This window comes from Callithrix jacchus, chromosome 12, assembly GCF_049354715.1.
Source record: "Callithrix jacchus isolate 240 chromosome 12, calJac240_pri, whole genome shotgun sequence".
Taxonomy (NCBI): Eukaryota; Metazoa; Chordata; class Mammalia; order Primates; family Cebidae; genus Callithrix; species Callithrix jacchus.
The window spans coordinates 90,301,772-90,317,337 of NC_133513.1; the positions used below are offsets into that span (position 1 = coordinate 90,301,772).

The window sequence follows — 15,566 nt, forward strand, 5'->3', positions numbered from 1 at the left end:
TTGATCAATCAGGAAAATGGGAACATTTCTTGATATCCATTCTCATACAGGTCCACAGTAAAACCTACTCTCAGCCAAAAACTGCCTTTCGACAGAACTGGAGTCCACACATTTTTTCTCAGTGGGCCAGACAGTAAATATTATAGGCTTACAGGATATGGTCTCTATCCCAACTACTCAATTCTGCTGTTTTAACAAAAAATAGCATAGACAACAGGGAAATAAATGAGTGTAGCTATGTTCCAATAAAACTATATTTATGAAAACAGGGTGTATGATGTGTTCTTTTTATGTGTGAAGTCTTATAAAGTATTTTTTGTGTATATATTTTTAAATTTATATAGATGATATCATACACACACACATACACACACAGACACCCTAAACAGGCTGTAAGTTGGGCATGTGGTACTTCTTCCAAGGACCCTTAGATCGACCCCAGGAGGAGCACTAGCTGTTGTTCCCCATTTGATGCCCCTTTTCAGCAAGAAGTAGCCAAAGGAGTTGTCACCCAAAACCCCCTAACAGCAATTAGTGTGGCATCTCCACAGGGAGGAATGTTGTAGGAGTTAGTAACAAATTATTTTAGGCAGATAGAGGAAAAGGGGTCCTTGGTAAGTTTTCATTTTTTAAAGCATCTCTGAAGAAAAGTTTCTTGTAAAGCTCCTACTCTTAGAGTCAGGCTGGCAACCTTTGATACAGAAACGCAAGCCATTAGAAACTGGGTCCACCCAAACATACCGATTCCTGTGGCATTCTTGCCCTTTTCCCACATTCTGGCAACATGGCCAACCCCACGAACCCCCACGTGTGTAGATCATCATGATGCTCTGTATTTGCTTGTTAAATGGCTAGGGTAGGAAGGCCAGTTTTTTTTGAGGGCTATGTAAATGACATGCCTAGTCAAACTAATCCCCTGAGCCCTATGCAAATCAGACACCACTACCTCCAGGCTCACTATATATACCTAGCTAGTATCTGTGGCAGGTGGGGTTCCCTCTCTAAGCTTTGAAGCATCCCCCCTGCCCCCTACCACCCGAACTCTGTACAGGGGAGCTTCTTCCTTCTCGCTTCCTTCTTGCCCCTACTTGCCTATTAAACTCTCTGCTCCTTAAAACCAAACAACAAATAAACAAAAACCTCCTCATAAAACCCAGAAAAACCAGGCTGTAGTTTGCCTGTCCCTCTATAGAAGGTAAGTGAGTTGTCAGCCTTTTTCCCCCTCAGGACATCAAAGCATATTGATATTTCATTACTTTTCCTCTCTGCCTGTTAAATACTGCCCTGTTCATTTTACAGAGTGGGAAAAATACACTGAAAAAACAGGCTAAGACTACATTTGAAATCCATGTGTCTTTTTTTTTTTTTTTTTTTTTTTTTTGAGACAGAGTCTCACTCTGTCATCCAGGCTGGGGTGCAGTGGCATGATTTCGGCTCACTGCAACTTCCATTTCCCAGGTTCAAGTGATTCCTGCCTCAGCCTCCCAAGTAGCTAGGAGTCCGCCACCATGCCCAGCTAACTTTTTATATTGAAATCCATATGTCTTGTGTCTCAATTCTAATCATTTCTGCCACCTCCACCAGTGAGGAATGAAGACCTCTAATTAGTAGTTTATAGATACTTTATACCCTCCTTCCCTGCCTGTAAAGTTGGTTTTAATAGACATTGGAGACCTGGGCTCAGCAAGCCACGAAGACATTCCAACTAGCGATACCAGTACCTTCCTTCTCCAGGAGCAAGGAGTGACACTGGAGCAGCACCTGTGACAAAAGCTGGATTCCTCGTGCCCGAGTTCGGGGTTCTGGATTCTCTAGAGAGGACCTGGGGGGAAACAGGATAGAGAGAGCCTGCAATTACTCACTTCAAATGTTTGAAGAATTAAATATTTTACATTAGTCACAATTACTCCCTGGGCATGGAAGCAGAGCCAAGCCCTGTTAAGAGTAAAAACAGCCCAGGAAGGTGTTCCTGAGGTAACAGCATTACAGATACCAGTAAGGACAGAGGCTTACTAGCGATCCCCAGACTTATCTGGCATCATTAGAGGCACATGTGACACCAAGAGCCAACAGAAGTTTCTGCCTCCAGGCACCCCCAGCTTGACAACTAATCAACACTGTGCTTACTGTTTCTCCCCAGTGATAAGATTTTTTCCCAGTGACATTCCCCTGAAATGGAGCTTAGCAGCTACCCACAGGGTTTGAGAGATGATTGGCAGCTGCAGCTTCTACCAAAATGAGGAGAATATGTGCATCTTTGTAAATTAATGCTAAGGAAAAAAAAATACTTAGAATCACCACCAAGTTCCTAGGGGGAGTAAGATAGCTAGAATATAGCTTTAACTAGGTAGGATTATTGATATGAGAAGCTGGACTGAAGCTACAAGGAAGTGACTTGTCCTCAAAATTGCTCTACGGAGATTATACTGAAACATTCTAGAAATAATCTAAGCAGGAACAAGCAGAGAGTGGATGAGACAGTTGTACTGAACCTCAAGGGTAAGAGTGTATATAACTAGGAGTAAGGGGACAACAATAAGATCACTCTTAACAGGATCCCCATAGGATAAAAACCTGTAGAAAAGTTTCTACCCAGGAAGTAGAAAACTGTGCATTCAGTCTGGGTGTAGTGACTCACATCTGTGATCCCAGAATTTTCGGAGACAGACAGGAGGATCATTTGAGCTCAGCAGGTCACAACTAGCCTGGACAACATAGTGGGACCCTGTCTCTACAAAAAATATTAAAAAATTAGCTGGTCATGGTGGCGTATGCCTGTAGTCCCAGCTACTTGGGAGGCTGAGGTAGCGGGATCACTTGGGCCCAGGAGGTTGAGGCTGCAGTGGGCTGTGATGGCTCCTCTGCACTCCAGCATGATTAACAGAGTAAGATGCTGCCTCAAAGAAAAAGCAAAAATAAACTATGCATTTGAAGCATGTAAAAATGGACCAAGGCACACAAATGCATAATTAGCAGCATTATTAGGAACAGTCAAAAAGTAAAGACAATCCAGATGTCCATCCACTGATAAATGATTAAATAAGATCCATATCCATACAATGGAATATTATTCAGCAAGAAAAGAAATGCAGAACAGGCCGGGCGAGGTGGCTCATGCCTGTAATCCCAGCACTTTAGGAGGCCGAGGTGGGTGGATCGCAGAGTCAGGAGTTCAAGACCAGCCTGGCCAATGGCAAAACCCTGTCTCTACTAAAACACAAAAATTAGCCAGGTGTGGTAGTGGGCGCCTGTAGCCCCAGCTGCTCGGGAGGCTGAGGCAAGAGAATCGCTTGAACCTGGGAGGTGGAGGTTGCAGTGAGCCAAGATCACTCCACCGCACTCCAGCATGGGAGACAAAGCGAGACTCTGTCTTAAAAAAAAATGAAAAGAAAAAAAAATGCAGAATTGCTATGTGCTGCAACATGGATATAGCTTGAAAACATGCTAAGTGAAAGAAACCAGCAACGAAGGCCACATGTGTGATTCCATTTATATGAAATGTCCAGAGTAGCCAAATCCATAGATGCAGAAAGTAGATTAGTGATTGCCAGGGGCTGGGAAGAAGAGGGAAGGGGAAATGACTGTTAGTAGACATGGGTTTCTTTCTGGAGTAATGAAAATGTCCTCAAATTGTGCTGAGAATGCACGAATCTGTAAATATACTTTTAAAGCCACAGAATTGCATACATATATACACTTCTTGATAGGGGTCTCACTCTGTCACCCAGGTTAGAATGCAGTGGCACAATCTATTTACTGCAACCTCCACCTCCCAGACTCAAGTGATTCTCCCACCTCAATCTCCCGGGTAGCTGGGACCATAGGCACCAGCCACCATGCCAGGCTAACTTTTGTATTTTTAGTAGAGACAGGGTTTAGGGAACCAGGTGTGGTGGCTCACACCTGTAATCCCAGCACTTTGGGAGGCTGAGGCAGGCGGATCACCTGAGGTCGGGAGTTCGAGACAGGGTTTAACCATGATGCCCAGGCTAGTCTTGAACTCCTGAGCTCAGGCAATCCACCTGCTTTTGCCTCTCAAAGTGCTTGGATTATAGGTGTGAGCCACTGCACCCAACCAATGGTATATATTTTTTTAATGGACCAAGGCCACCACAATGTGAGTAGAAAGGCCAAATAGTCTGTTATGTGGGAGAAATGTGTAACAATGACTTCGTTTTTTAATTTACCCCAATTTTCTAGTTTTTTTGCGTTAGAAGACATGCTGTGACAATGAACAACTCTTACTAACAAGACTTGTCAATTCCAATGGTCTATACCAAGTGTGAAATATGAAGAAAGTAAACATTAGACTACAAGCGCATACTCCTCTAAGTGCTTAGAATCCCAAGCTACAACACTGCTTTATCTGCTGTTTCCCAAAAGCTTTTCTCCTAGTGGGGATCTGCAGCAGGGTCAGCCTCCTGGGAACTCCCCAGGCTGGGCCCACAGCTTGTTCTGAGTCAGGTCTAGGCAGGCTAGCATCCCATGGAGGTAGGTGGGTCTAAAGATGCATAAAGGAATCCCAGTTCTAATTAACCAACGGCCGATGCCCTTCAACCATGTACCTCATCCCAAAGCCGTGGGCTGTACCAGGAGTTGATGTGGCCTACAGGCTGTGTGCTCCCCAACACTACTAAAGAAGCCTCAGCCAGATGGCATGAAACTTTTTTTGGGAGAAACAATTCAAACACATAGACTTAGACTGAGGTACTAATATGGAAGGGGGTTGCTTGGCTTCAGGACAAATTCAGACTCTGGAAAGCAGCAATTCACGAAAGTAACTTTTCAGAATATACAGTCAGGGTTGGAGAAGAACATTCTATAGCAGAGGCTCTTACCCAAGGGCTTCCACAACTTGTAACACTGTATAGTTGCCAGATTTCACATCTGCAGGAAATAAAATAAATAAACATGAAAAATCAAACCCTACCAAAGGGTTGAATAACACTAATTACTAATGTTTCCTGCCTGCCCTAGGCTTTGTACCTTGGGGCCCACTATACTTGTCAAGAGCTCTCCTAGATAAGCAGCAGCATTACTGTAATATTGCAAATATCCAGCTTTGTATAAAAATTGAAAAGGAAATATATCATTTGCAAATGACATGAATATATATCTTGAAAATCTAAGAGAAATAAAAAATACTACAAACAAAATAATTTGTTAAATTAGCTGGGTATAAAATATTATGAAATTTAAAATCTTCATATATATATATATACGTATACACAACAGCCTGTAAAATGATGTAAGGAAAAAAGACCCTATTTATAATAGCAAAAAAGAAAAAGGAAAAAAAAATCATGGATATAAACTTTTTTCCCTCCTTTTTGAAAATCATGGTAAAATACATTAGATAAAAACTCTTGTTTTTTGGCTGGGCGAGGTGGCTCACGCCTGTAATCCCAGCACTTTGGGAGGCCAAGGCGGGCGGATCATGAGGTCAGAAGATTGAGACCATCCTGGCCAACATGGTGAAACCCTGTCTCTATTAAAAATAAGAAAAAATTAGCCAGGGGTGGTGGCACGTGGGTGTACTCCCAGCTAATCAAAAGGCTGAGGCAGGAGAATCACTTGAACCTGCATGGCGGAAGTTGAAATGAGCCAAGATCACACCACTGCACTCCAGCCTGGGTGACAGAGTGAGACACCGTCTCCAAAAAAAAAAAAAAAGTCTTGCTCTGTTGCCACTGTACTCCAGCCTGGACAAGAGAGTGAGTGAGACATTGTCTCAAAAAACAAAAAACAAAACCAAAAGTCTCACTCAGGCTGGAGTGCAATGGTGTAATGTGATCTTCCCACCTCAGCCTCCCACCTAGCTGGGACTAAAGGTATGTGCCACCACCCCCAGCTAAGCATTTTGTATTTCTTTGTAGAGATGGGTTGTGCCATGTCGCTGGTCTTGAACTTGTGGGCTCAAGTGATCTTCCCATCTCAGTTTCCTAAAGTGCTGAGATTACAGACATGAGCCACTGTGCCCAACCTAGATATAAACTTATCAAAAAATGTGAAAATCTGAATGATGAAAACTTTATTTTATTCATTCATTCATTTATTTATTTATTTGAAACACAGTTCACTCTTCTCACTCAAGCTGAGTGCAGCGGTGCAATCTCAGCCCACTGCAACCTCCTCCTCACGGTTCAAGCGACTCTTGTGCCTCAGCCTCCCAAGTAGTTGGGATTACAGGCGCATGCCACCACACCCAGCTAATTTTTGTATTTTTAGTAGAGATGGGGTTTTACCATGTTGGCTAGGCTGGTCCCGAACTCCTGACCTCAGATGATCCACCCACCTCTGCCTCCCAAAGTGCTGGGATTACAGGCGTGAGTCACCATGCTCGGCCAATGAAAACTTTAAAACACTGGAGAAACATCACTGCACACCTGCTAGGATAGCTATGATCAAAAAGACAAGAGATAACAAGTGCTGGTGAAGACAGAGAGAAAAGTGAACCCTTATACACTGTTGATAGGAATGTAAATTGGTATAGCAATTATGGAAAACAGTTTGGAGGTTCCTGAAAAAATTAAAAATACAACTACTATATGATCCAATAATCCCACGACTAGGTACATATCCAAAGGAAATGAAATCAATATCTGAAGAGATGTCCGTACTCCCATGTTCACTGCAGCATTATTCACAATAGTCAAGATCTGGTAACAACCTAAGTGTCAACAGATAAATCAATAAAGAAAATATGACGTGTGGCCAGGTGCAGTGGATCACAAGGTCAGGAGTTCAAGACCAGTCTGGCCAAGATGATGAAACCCCATCTCTACCAAAAATACAAAAAAATTTGCTGGGCATGGTGGTGGGCACCTGTAATCCCAGCTACTTGGGAGGCTGAGGCAGAGAACTGCTTGAACCCAGGAGGCAGCGGTTGCAACAGAGCAAGACTCCATCTCAAAAAAAGAAAAAAGAAAACATGATGTGTGTGTACACATATACAACAGAATATTATTCAGCTGTAAGAAAAAAAGAAATCCTGCCACTTTTTTTTTTTTTTCCTGAGACAGTCTCTGTCTGTCAGCCAGGCTGGAGTGCAGTGGTGTGATCTCGGCTCACTGCAACCTCCACCTCCCAGTTTCGAGCGATTCTCCTGCCTTCAGCTTTCTTTTTTTTTTTTTGCCTTCAGCTTTCTGAGCAGCTGGGATTACAGGTGCATGCCACCATGCCTGGCTAATTTTTGTATTTTTTAGTAGAGATGGGATTTCGCCATGCTGGCCAGGCTAGTCTAAAACTCCTGACCTCAGGTGATCTGCCCGCCTTAGCCTCTGAGAATGCTGGAATTACAGGCATGAGCCACTGTGCTGGGCCAAAATCCTGCCACTTGGGACAACACAAATGAACCTGGGTGAACATTTTGCTAAGTGAAATAAGCCAGACATAGACAAATACCATATCCTGTGATCTCACTTATAGGCAGAATCTAAAAAAAGTTGAACTCACAAAAGCAGAGAGTAGAATGGTGGTTGCAAAGTACAGAAGAAAATGGGGAGAAACTGGTTAAAGGGTTTTTTTTTTAAATAAAAATAAACACTAATGAGGATCTGAAAACTTTATAGAAACACATCTTATATCTTTGAAGGACTAAAGATGACAAATCTCCCAAATCAATCTATAATTTTAAGATAATCATCATAAAAGTCAGGCATGGTGGCTCATGCCTGTAATTCCAGCACTTTTGAAGGCTGAGGTGGGTGGATCACCTGAGGTCGGGAGTTTGAGATCACCCTGACCAACAGAAACCCATCTCTACTAAAAATACAAAATTAGCCAGGCGTGGTGGTGCATGCCTGTAATCCCAGCTACTTGGGAGGCTGAGGCATGAGAAACACTTGAACACTGGAGGCGGAAGTTGCAGTGAGCTGAGATCGCTCTATTGCACTCCAGCCTGAGCGACAAAACTCTGTCTCACAAAAAAAAAGAAAGGATAATCACCATAAAAACACTAACAGAATATTTTTAGAAACTAGATAAACTTATCCTGAAATTAAAGTGCAATATATATATTATATATATAGACATATTAGATATATGTCTAATAAAGTATACATGTTTAATATGTTAGACATATATATCATATATAATTATTAGACATTGTGTATTATACATATATGCCATATATTATATGTCTAATAATTATAATATATAATTATATATATATTACATAATTAGGCAAATTCTGAAAAAGAGTAATAGAAAAGCAGAGGGAAGGTAGCCCTTCCAGATATTAAAAGATTTCTATATGGTCACATTTTAAAAGTGTACACTTTTACCAACAAAAAAAGAAAAAGTATACACTTTTGAATATACTTGTAATTTTCCAAAATAAAAGTAAAAATAAAAAATAACCAGTGTAGTTTCAATTCATACTCAAATAAATCAATGGTACTAAAATAGAACAGAAAGTCCAGAGACATGGCAGGGCGTGGTGGCTCACATCTGTAATCCCAGCACTTTAGAAGTCCGAGGCGGGTGGATCATCTGAGGTTGGGAGTTCGAGACCGGCCTGACTAACATGGAGAAACCCCACCTCTACTAAAAATACAAAATCAGCCGGGCATAGCGGCACATGCCTGTAATCTCAGTTGCTTGGGAGGCTGAGGCAGGAGAATCACTTGAACCCAGGGGGCGGAGGCTGCAGTGAGCTGAGATTGCGCCACTGCACTCCAACCTGGGCAACAAGAGGGAAACTCCAGCTCAAAAAAAAAAAAAAAAAAAGAAAGTCCAGAGACACAAATACATATGAGAATATGATTTTTAAACTCATACTTCAGTTAATGGGAAAAATAAAGACTATTCAATATATAGTATTGAATGATTACATAAATATTTGGAAAGCAAACAAAAACAAACATTGGCTCTAAATCTTTCACCAAAATGTGTTTTTTAAATATGAGAACATTTCTAAGAACAAGATAAAATTCATAAGCCATAAAGGATTGATTTTCTACAAGGCAAAAATAATCATCATAGGACAAACTGGGAAAAAAAGTTTGCAAGTCTTAAAACAAAAAGCCAGTTTACCAGTATATAAAGAGTTCCAGCAAATCAATGCAGAAAAAGCCAACAATTTAAAATGAGCAAAAACAGGCCAGGCACAGTGGCTCATCCCTGTAATCCAGCACTTTGGGAGGCTGAGGAGGGTGGATTGCTTGAGGCCAAGAGTTTGAGACTAGCTTAGACAATATGGCGAAATCCCATCTCTACTAAAAATACAAAAATTAGCCGGTGTGGTGGTACATGCCTGTAATCCCAGTTACTTGGGAGGCTAAGGCATAAGAATCACTCGAACCCAGGAGGCAGAGGTTGCAATGAGCTGAGATCGTGCCACTGCACTCAGCCTGGGCAACGGTGTGAGACTCTGACTCAAAAAAAATAAATAAAAAATAAAAGGGCAAAAAACAAAAAAATGAACAGGTATTTCACAAAAAAGGAACAAGTATGTATGAAAAGATATTCAACCATATTCACAATAAAAGATGCAAATTAAACTATACAGAAACTTTTAAAGAAAATCTACCAGACTGGCAAAGATAAAAAACTTAGCAATATATGTTTGGTCATGGTATTCAGAAACAGACACTCTTAAACACTATAGGTAGTATTATAAATTGGTACAACCCTATATTGAGGGCAGTATAACAGCTTTAAAATTCCAGGTCCATATAGGCTTTAACCCAGGAAATTTAGAAATTTATCTTATAGCTATATAGTCATCTTTTGGAATATACATGGGAGATTGGTTTCATGACCTCCTGAGGTTACTAAAATCTGTGGATGCCATATTTGCATACAAACTATGCAGACTCCCCTATATACTTTAAATCATCTCTAGATTACTAAAAATACTTAATACAAGTAAATAGTTGTTATACTGTATTGTTTAGGGAATAACAAGAAAAAAAGTGTATACATGTTCAGTACAGTTGCAATATTTTCTCCCAAATACTTTTGAACTGCAGTTGGTTGAATCACGGACGTAGAACACACAGATATGGAGGGCAGAATGTACTTGTAAAAATGCAAAATAATGCATGTACAATGTTATTCAATACAGCATTATTCGTAACAGTAAATGACTGCAAACAAAACAACAAATGCCAGTCAGTAAGAAACCAGTTAAATGAATTATAGTACATCCATACCATGGAATTCTCTGTAGCTACTTTATTTTTAAATATTTTTTATTTTTATTTTTTGAGACAGAGTCTTGCTCTGTTGCCCAGGCTGGATTTTATTTTTAGTAGAGATGGAGTTTCACCATGTTGCCTATGGCTGGTTTTGAACTCCTGAGCTCAAGTGATCTGCCTGCCTTGGCCTCCTAAAGTTCTGGGATTAGAGGCGTGAGGCAATGCACCTGGCCTGCAGCTACTTTTAAAAAGCCAAATGAAGAAAGACTGAAGCTATATATACACTGATAATGGGTCAAGATCTAAAAGCAGTACAGTGTGTATAAATAGTGTACCTAGTATGCGCATAGCATTGTTTTTAAAGGGAGGGGGGATTGTTTTTATTTGCATTTATTTTCATCTCTGGAAGATATAAAAGGAACTAATAACGTTTGTTGCCTTCAGGGAGGGAAAATGCATAGTTAAGGGTTGAGAGTTACACTACCTTTTTTTTTTTAAAGAAATGTTTCATTTTGGAATAATTTCACATTTATAGCAGTTACAATGACAGTGTAGAGTTCCCATATAGCCGTGACTCAGTTTCTCTTAATGTTAACATCTTACATGGTACACATTTGTCAAACTATACATGCATGTCAAAACTAAGAGATTAGGTTAGCACTGATATACACTATTAACTAAGTTCTAGGCTTTATTCAGATTTTACTAGTTTCTCCACTGATACCAAATTTCTGTTCCAGGATCCAATTAAGAATACCACATTGCAGTTAGTCATCTTTAATTCTTAGTCTCTCCAGGTCTGCGAAAGTTTCTTAGTCTTTTCTTGTTTTTCATGACCTTGATAGTTTTAAAGAAGTACTTTACAGAAGGTTCCCCATTTGGGTTTGTTTGATGTTTCCCTCATGTTTAGACTGGGGTTATGGGTTTTAAAAAAGATATCATAGCAGTGAAGTCCCCTTCTCATCATATCAAGGATATAGGATAGTAACATGGCTTCTCCATCACTGGCAATATTAATGTTGATCACTTGGTTAGGGTATGTCTGCCAGGTCTCTGCACTATACAGTTACTATTTTTCTCTTTCTGACACTCTTTTATTTGTAAGGCATTCATTAAGTCCAGCCTGTATTCATCGGGGAGGGGAAGATTAAACTCCACCTCCTGGAGGGAGGATTTTCTACCTGTATTATTTGGATTTTTTTTTTTTAAGGCACAGTCTAGCTCTGTGCAGTAGTGAAATCATAGCTCACTGTAGCCTTGACCTCCTAGGCTCAAGTGATCCTCCTGCCTCAGCCTCCCGAGTAACTGGGACTATAGGTGTGCACCACCATGCCCAGCTAATTTTTGTATTTCTTTGTAGAGACAGGGTTTTGCCATGTTGCCCAGCCTGGTCTCAAATTCCTGGGCTCAAGCAATCCACCAGCCTTGACCTACTAAAGTGCTGGGATTACAGGTGTGACCCACTGCATATGGCCTTTAAATGCAATTTTAGCAGCACAAAAGTAACTCACATAGATCAAACAGAAGCATCTTAGAATGTAGTTTCAAGGGAGAAACAGAGTAAAAGGCTAACAATCTTCATAAGGCCTTGGTTCACATCAAACACTTATAGCTAAATAAGGTGTGGCAAACATAGAATTACTTCCAGCAGCCTGTGCTGGGTTCCTAATCCATCTACCCCTAAAAACACAGAATCTTAACTAGTCAGCCTGTGCCAATGCTGGAAAAAGTGAAAGAGAGGTTTGAAGAAATCCTCAACTTTGTTAAGTCTGTGGTCTCAGAGCAACAGTTATGAACTGAACTGGACAGAGGCTCACTCTAGTATTACAGTAAGAAGTCCAATACAATGGAAGAAAATAAGAGCTCTAGTTAGGACTTATAGCTCGTGACTGGCACCAATTTAGACATCAGGCACTCAGCCCACTCGTGCCAGGATGTGGAAGGCCCAGCTGCTGCCCCAGCTCCTGAGAAAGAGCCAAAGGAAAAAATGAGCAGACTGTAGGATGGGGGAAGGGGTAGCAGCCAGAATAACAGGCCAAATAAACCAAGTTGGGTTCTACACTCAATTCCTTAATGGCAACATTTCCATGAACTGAAACACCTATTTCTGGGTTACAAACGATGAAAAAGCTTTGCAGCATTTGGAAAGGTAGAAAAGGGTACTTTCTTGGATACCCGTGGCTACAGTGCAGAAAACTCTGCTGAAACAACCCATCTGAAAATTAATTTCAATAGTGGCCACAGAAGGAGTTAGCAATTGTACAGAGGAAGCCATAGGGGACTAACAACTGTTAATGGCAAAGGATAGCAATGAACTAAATCATGTTTCTTCAGCAATAGCATCAAAACCCTCCGTGGATGCCAGGCTAGGGTCTATCTTTGGAACAAAGGCTCTAAGATAAGAAGTGCCAAATAGGGCCCATTCGGTACCCTTTGTTTCTTCATTTAAAAAAAAAATTTTGAGATAAAATTTACATATACTGAATTGCACAGATATTAAAGTGTATAGTTTTGTTTTTTTTTTTGTTTTTTTTTTTAGATGGAGTTTCTGTTGCCCCAGGCTGGTGTGCAGTGGGGTGATCTTAGCAACCTCCACCTCCTGGGTTCAAGTGATTCTCATGCCTCAGTCTCCCGAGTAGCTTAAATTAGACACCTGCTACCACGCTGGGCTAATTTTTGTATTTTGAGTAGAACATTGTTTGACCATGTTGGTCAGGCTGGTCTTGAACTCCTGACCTCATGATCTGCCTGCCTTGGCTTCCAAAGTGCTGGGATTACAGGCGTGAGCCACTGAGCCCAGCCAAGTGTACAGTTTTATAAGTTTTCATAAAAGTATACACCCAAATAACCAAGGCCCCAATCAAGATACAGAACATTTCCATCACCAGAGAAAGTTCCATTATGCCCTATAGCAGTTCCTACTCCCGTCGGCTGCCTCAAATTTTCTAACTGAAAAATGCTTCTTCGGCATTCTGCACACATCAATATGAAAATGGCTGCTTTAGGCCGGGCGCGGTGGCTCACCCCTATAATCCCAGCACTTTGGGAGGCTAAGGCGGGTGGATCACGAGATCAAGAGACCGAGACCATCCTGGTCAACAAGGTGAATCCCCGTCTCTACTAAAAATACAAAAATTAGCTGGGCACGGTGGCGAGCGCTTACAGTCCCAGCTACTCGGGAGGCTGAAGCAGGAGAACTGCTTGAACCCAGGAGGCGGTGGTTGCGGTGAGCCGAGATCGCGCCATTGCACTCCAGCCTGGGTAACAAGAGCGAAACTCCGTCTCAAAACAAAAAAAAAAATGGCTGCTTTATAATACAAAGAAATAGGCATTTGCATGTGATTCATTGAATGCCACCCAGTACGTGGGTGAACTCTTCTGGCAAAGTCCCTGAGTCATAATATCTTTCACAAAATTCTTTCTTTCTTTTTTTTTTTGAGACGGAGTTTCACTCTTGTTACCCGGGCTGGAGTGCAATGGCGTGATCTTGGCTCATGCAACCTCTGCCTCCTGGGTTCAAGCAATTCTCCTGCCTCAGGCTCCCGAGTAGCTGGGACTATAGGCGCGCACCACCGTGCCCAGCCAATTTTTGTATTTTTAGTAGAGACGGGGTTTCACCTTGTTGACCAGGATGGTCTAGATCTCTTGACCTCGTGATCCACCCACCTCGGCCTCCCAAAGTGCTGGGATTATAGGCGTGAGTCACCGTGCCGGGCCAAAATTCTTTCTTGAATTAATGCAGCACAAACACAAAAGTGAGTATAAGGCCAGGCATGGTGGCTCACGCCTATAATCCTAGCACTTGGGAGGCCGAGGCGGGTGGATCAACTGAGGTCAGGAGTTCTAGACCAGCCTGGCCAACATGGCGAAACCCTGCCTCTACGAATACAAAAAATTAGCTGGGCCTGGTGGCACATGCCTGTAACCTCAGCTACTCTGGAGGCTGAGGCAGGAGAATCTCTTGAACCCAGGAGGCAGAGGTTGCAGCAAGCCAAAATCATGCCATTGCACTCCAGCCTGGCTACAGAGCGAGACTCCATCTCTCGCTCTCTCTCTCTCTGACACTGACACACACACACACACACACACACACACACACAGAGTAAGGATAAAAATAGAAAAAATTAGAGAAAAACGAGATAATAAAGCTACTGCAAGACAGCAAAAAAGAATAAGGAAAATGGTGGCAAGGCACGGCGGCTTACACCTGTAATCCCTGCACTTCGGGAGGTCGAGGCAGGCAGTCAGGAGTTTGAGACCAGCCTGGCCAACATGATAAAAACCTGTTTCTACTACCAAAAAAAGAAAAAAGAAAATTCAGCTGGCCATGGTGGCATGGGCCTATAATCCCAGCCACTCAGGAGGCTGAGGCAGGAAGGAGAATCACTTGAATCCAGAAGGCAGAGGTTGCAGTGAGCTGAGATCACTCCACTGCCCTCTAGCCTAGGCAATAAGAGCAAAACTCCGTCTCAGAAAAAAAAAAAAAAATTGCCATAGGTTTGTTTTCATTCAACATTTACTGAATAGCATAAATTTGGTATCGTGTTAGGGTTTAAGATAGAAATATGGACAGGGAGTTTTGGAGAAGCCCATAGTCTGTTGGAGCAGAAAGACAAACATTCATTCACTCATTCTTGAGACAGAGTCTCACTCTGCCACCCAGGCTTAAGTGCAGTGGTGCCATCTTTGGCTCATTGCAAACCTCTTCCTCCAGGGCTCAAGTGATCCTCCCACCTCAGCCTCCCAAGTGGCTGGGACTACAGGCACACCACCACACTGGACTAATTTTTTAAATTTTTACGTAGAGATAAGGTCTCACTATATCTTACAGGCTAGTCTCTCAAGTTCCTGGGTCCAAGTTATCCTCCTACCTCGGCCTCCCAAAGCGCTGGGATTACAGGCATGAACCACCGTGCCTGGCCCAGAAAGACATTTAAAACAATCACAGTGGGCTGAGGCTGGAGGACTGCTTGAGATCAGGAGTTGGAGACCACCTTGGGCAACTAAATAAGGCCCTGTTCTCTACCAAAAAAAAATTAGCCAGGTGTGATGACACGGGCCTGTAGTCTCAGCTACTCTGTAGGCTGGGGCAGGAGGATCACTTGAGCCCAGGAGTTCTTTGAGGTCGCACTATACTCCAGTTGGGGCAACAGAGTGGACTCTGCTTCTAAAATAAATAAATAAAACAATCACTGTATAATAAGTTCCGTGTTACCATAGTGATATAAACAGAGACTGGGTTAGCATGAGAAAGGAGTAAGATTCCTGGGTTTATGGACCATGGACCACTAACATTAAGTGATTATTTTAATGCTGCAAATTCTCCAAAATTAAAAATAACCAGGCTGGTGTGGTTGCTCACACCTGTAATCCCAACACTTTGGAAGGCTGAGGTGGGTAGATCACCTGAGGTTGGGAGTTCGA

General features: G+C 42.0%; 1 protein-coding gene across 5 annotated transcripts in view; it reads right to left on the reverse strand.

The window, feature by feature from the left end:
• Window positions 1-15,566, reverse strand: part of MMS19 (MMS19 cytosolic iron-sulfur assembly component) — a 41,817-nt gene that overhangs the window by 21,341 nt on the left and 4,910 nt on the right. For all 5 annotated transcript variants that reach the window (XM_078346191.1, XM_078346190.1, XM_035268656.3 and 2 more), the window contains exons 2-3: window positions 4,839-4,887; window positions 1,722-1,822 (exon numbers count right to left, since the gene is read on the reverse strand). In XM_078346191.1, the coding sequence (XP_078202317.1) occupies window positions 1,722-1,822; window positions 4,839-4,887 (150 nt within the window). The remainder of the gene's footprint in view (window positions 1-1,721; window positions 1,823-4,838; window positions 4,888-15,566) is intronic.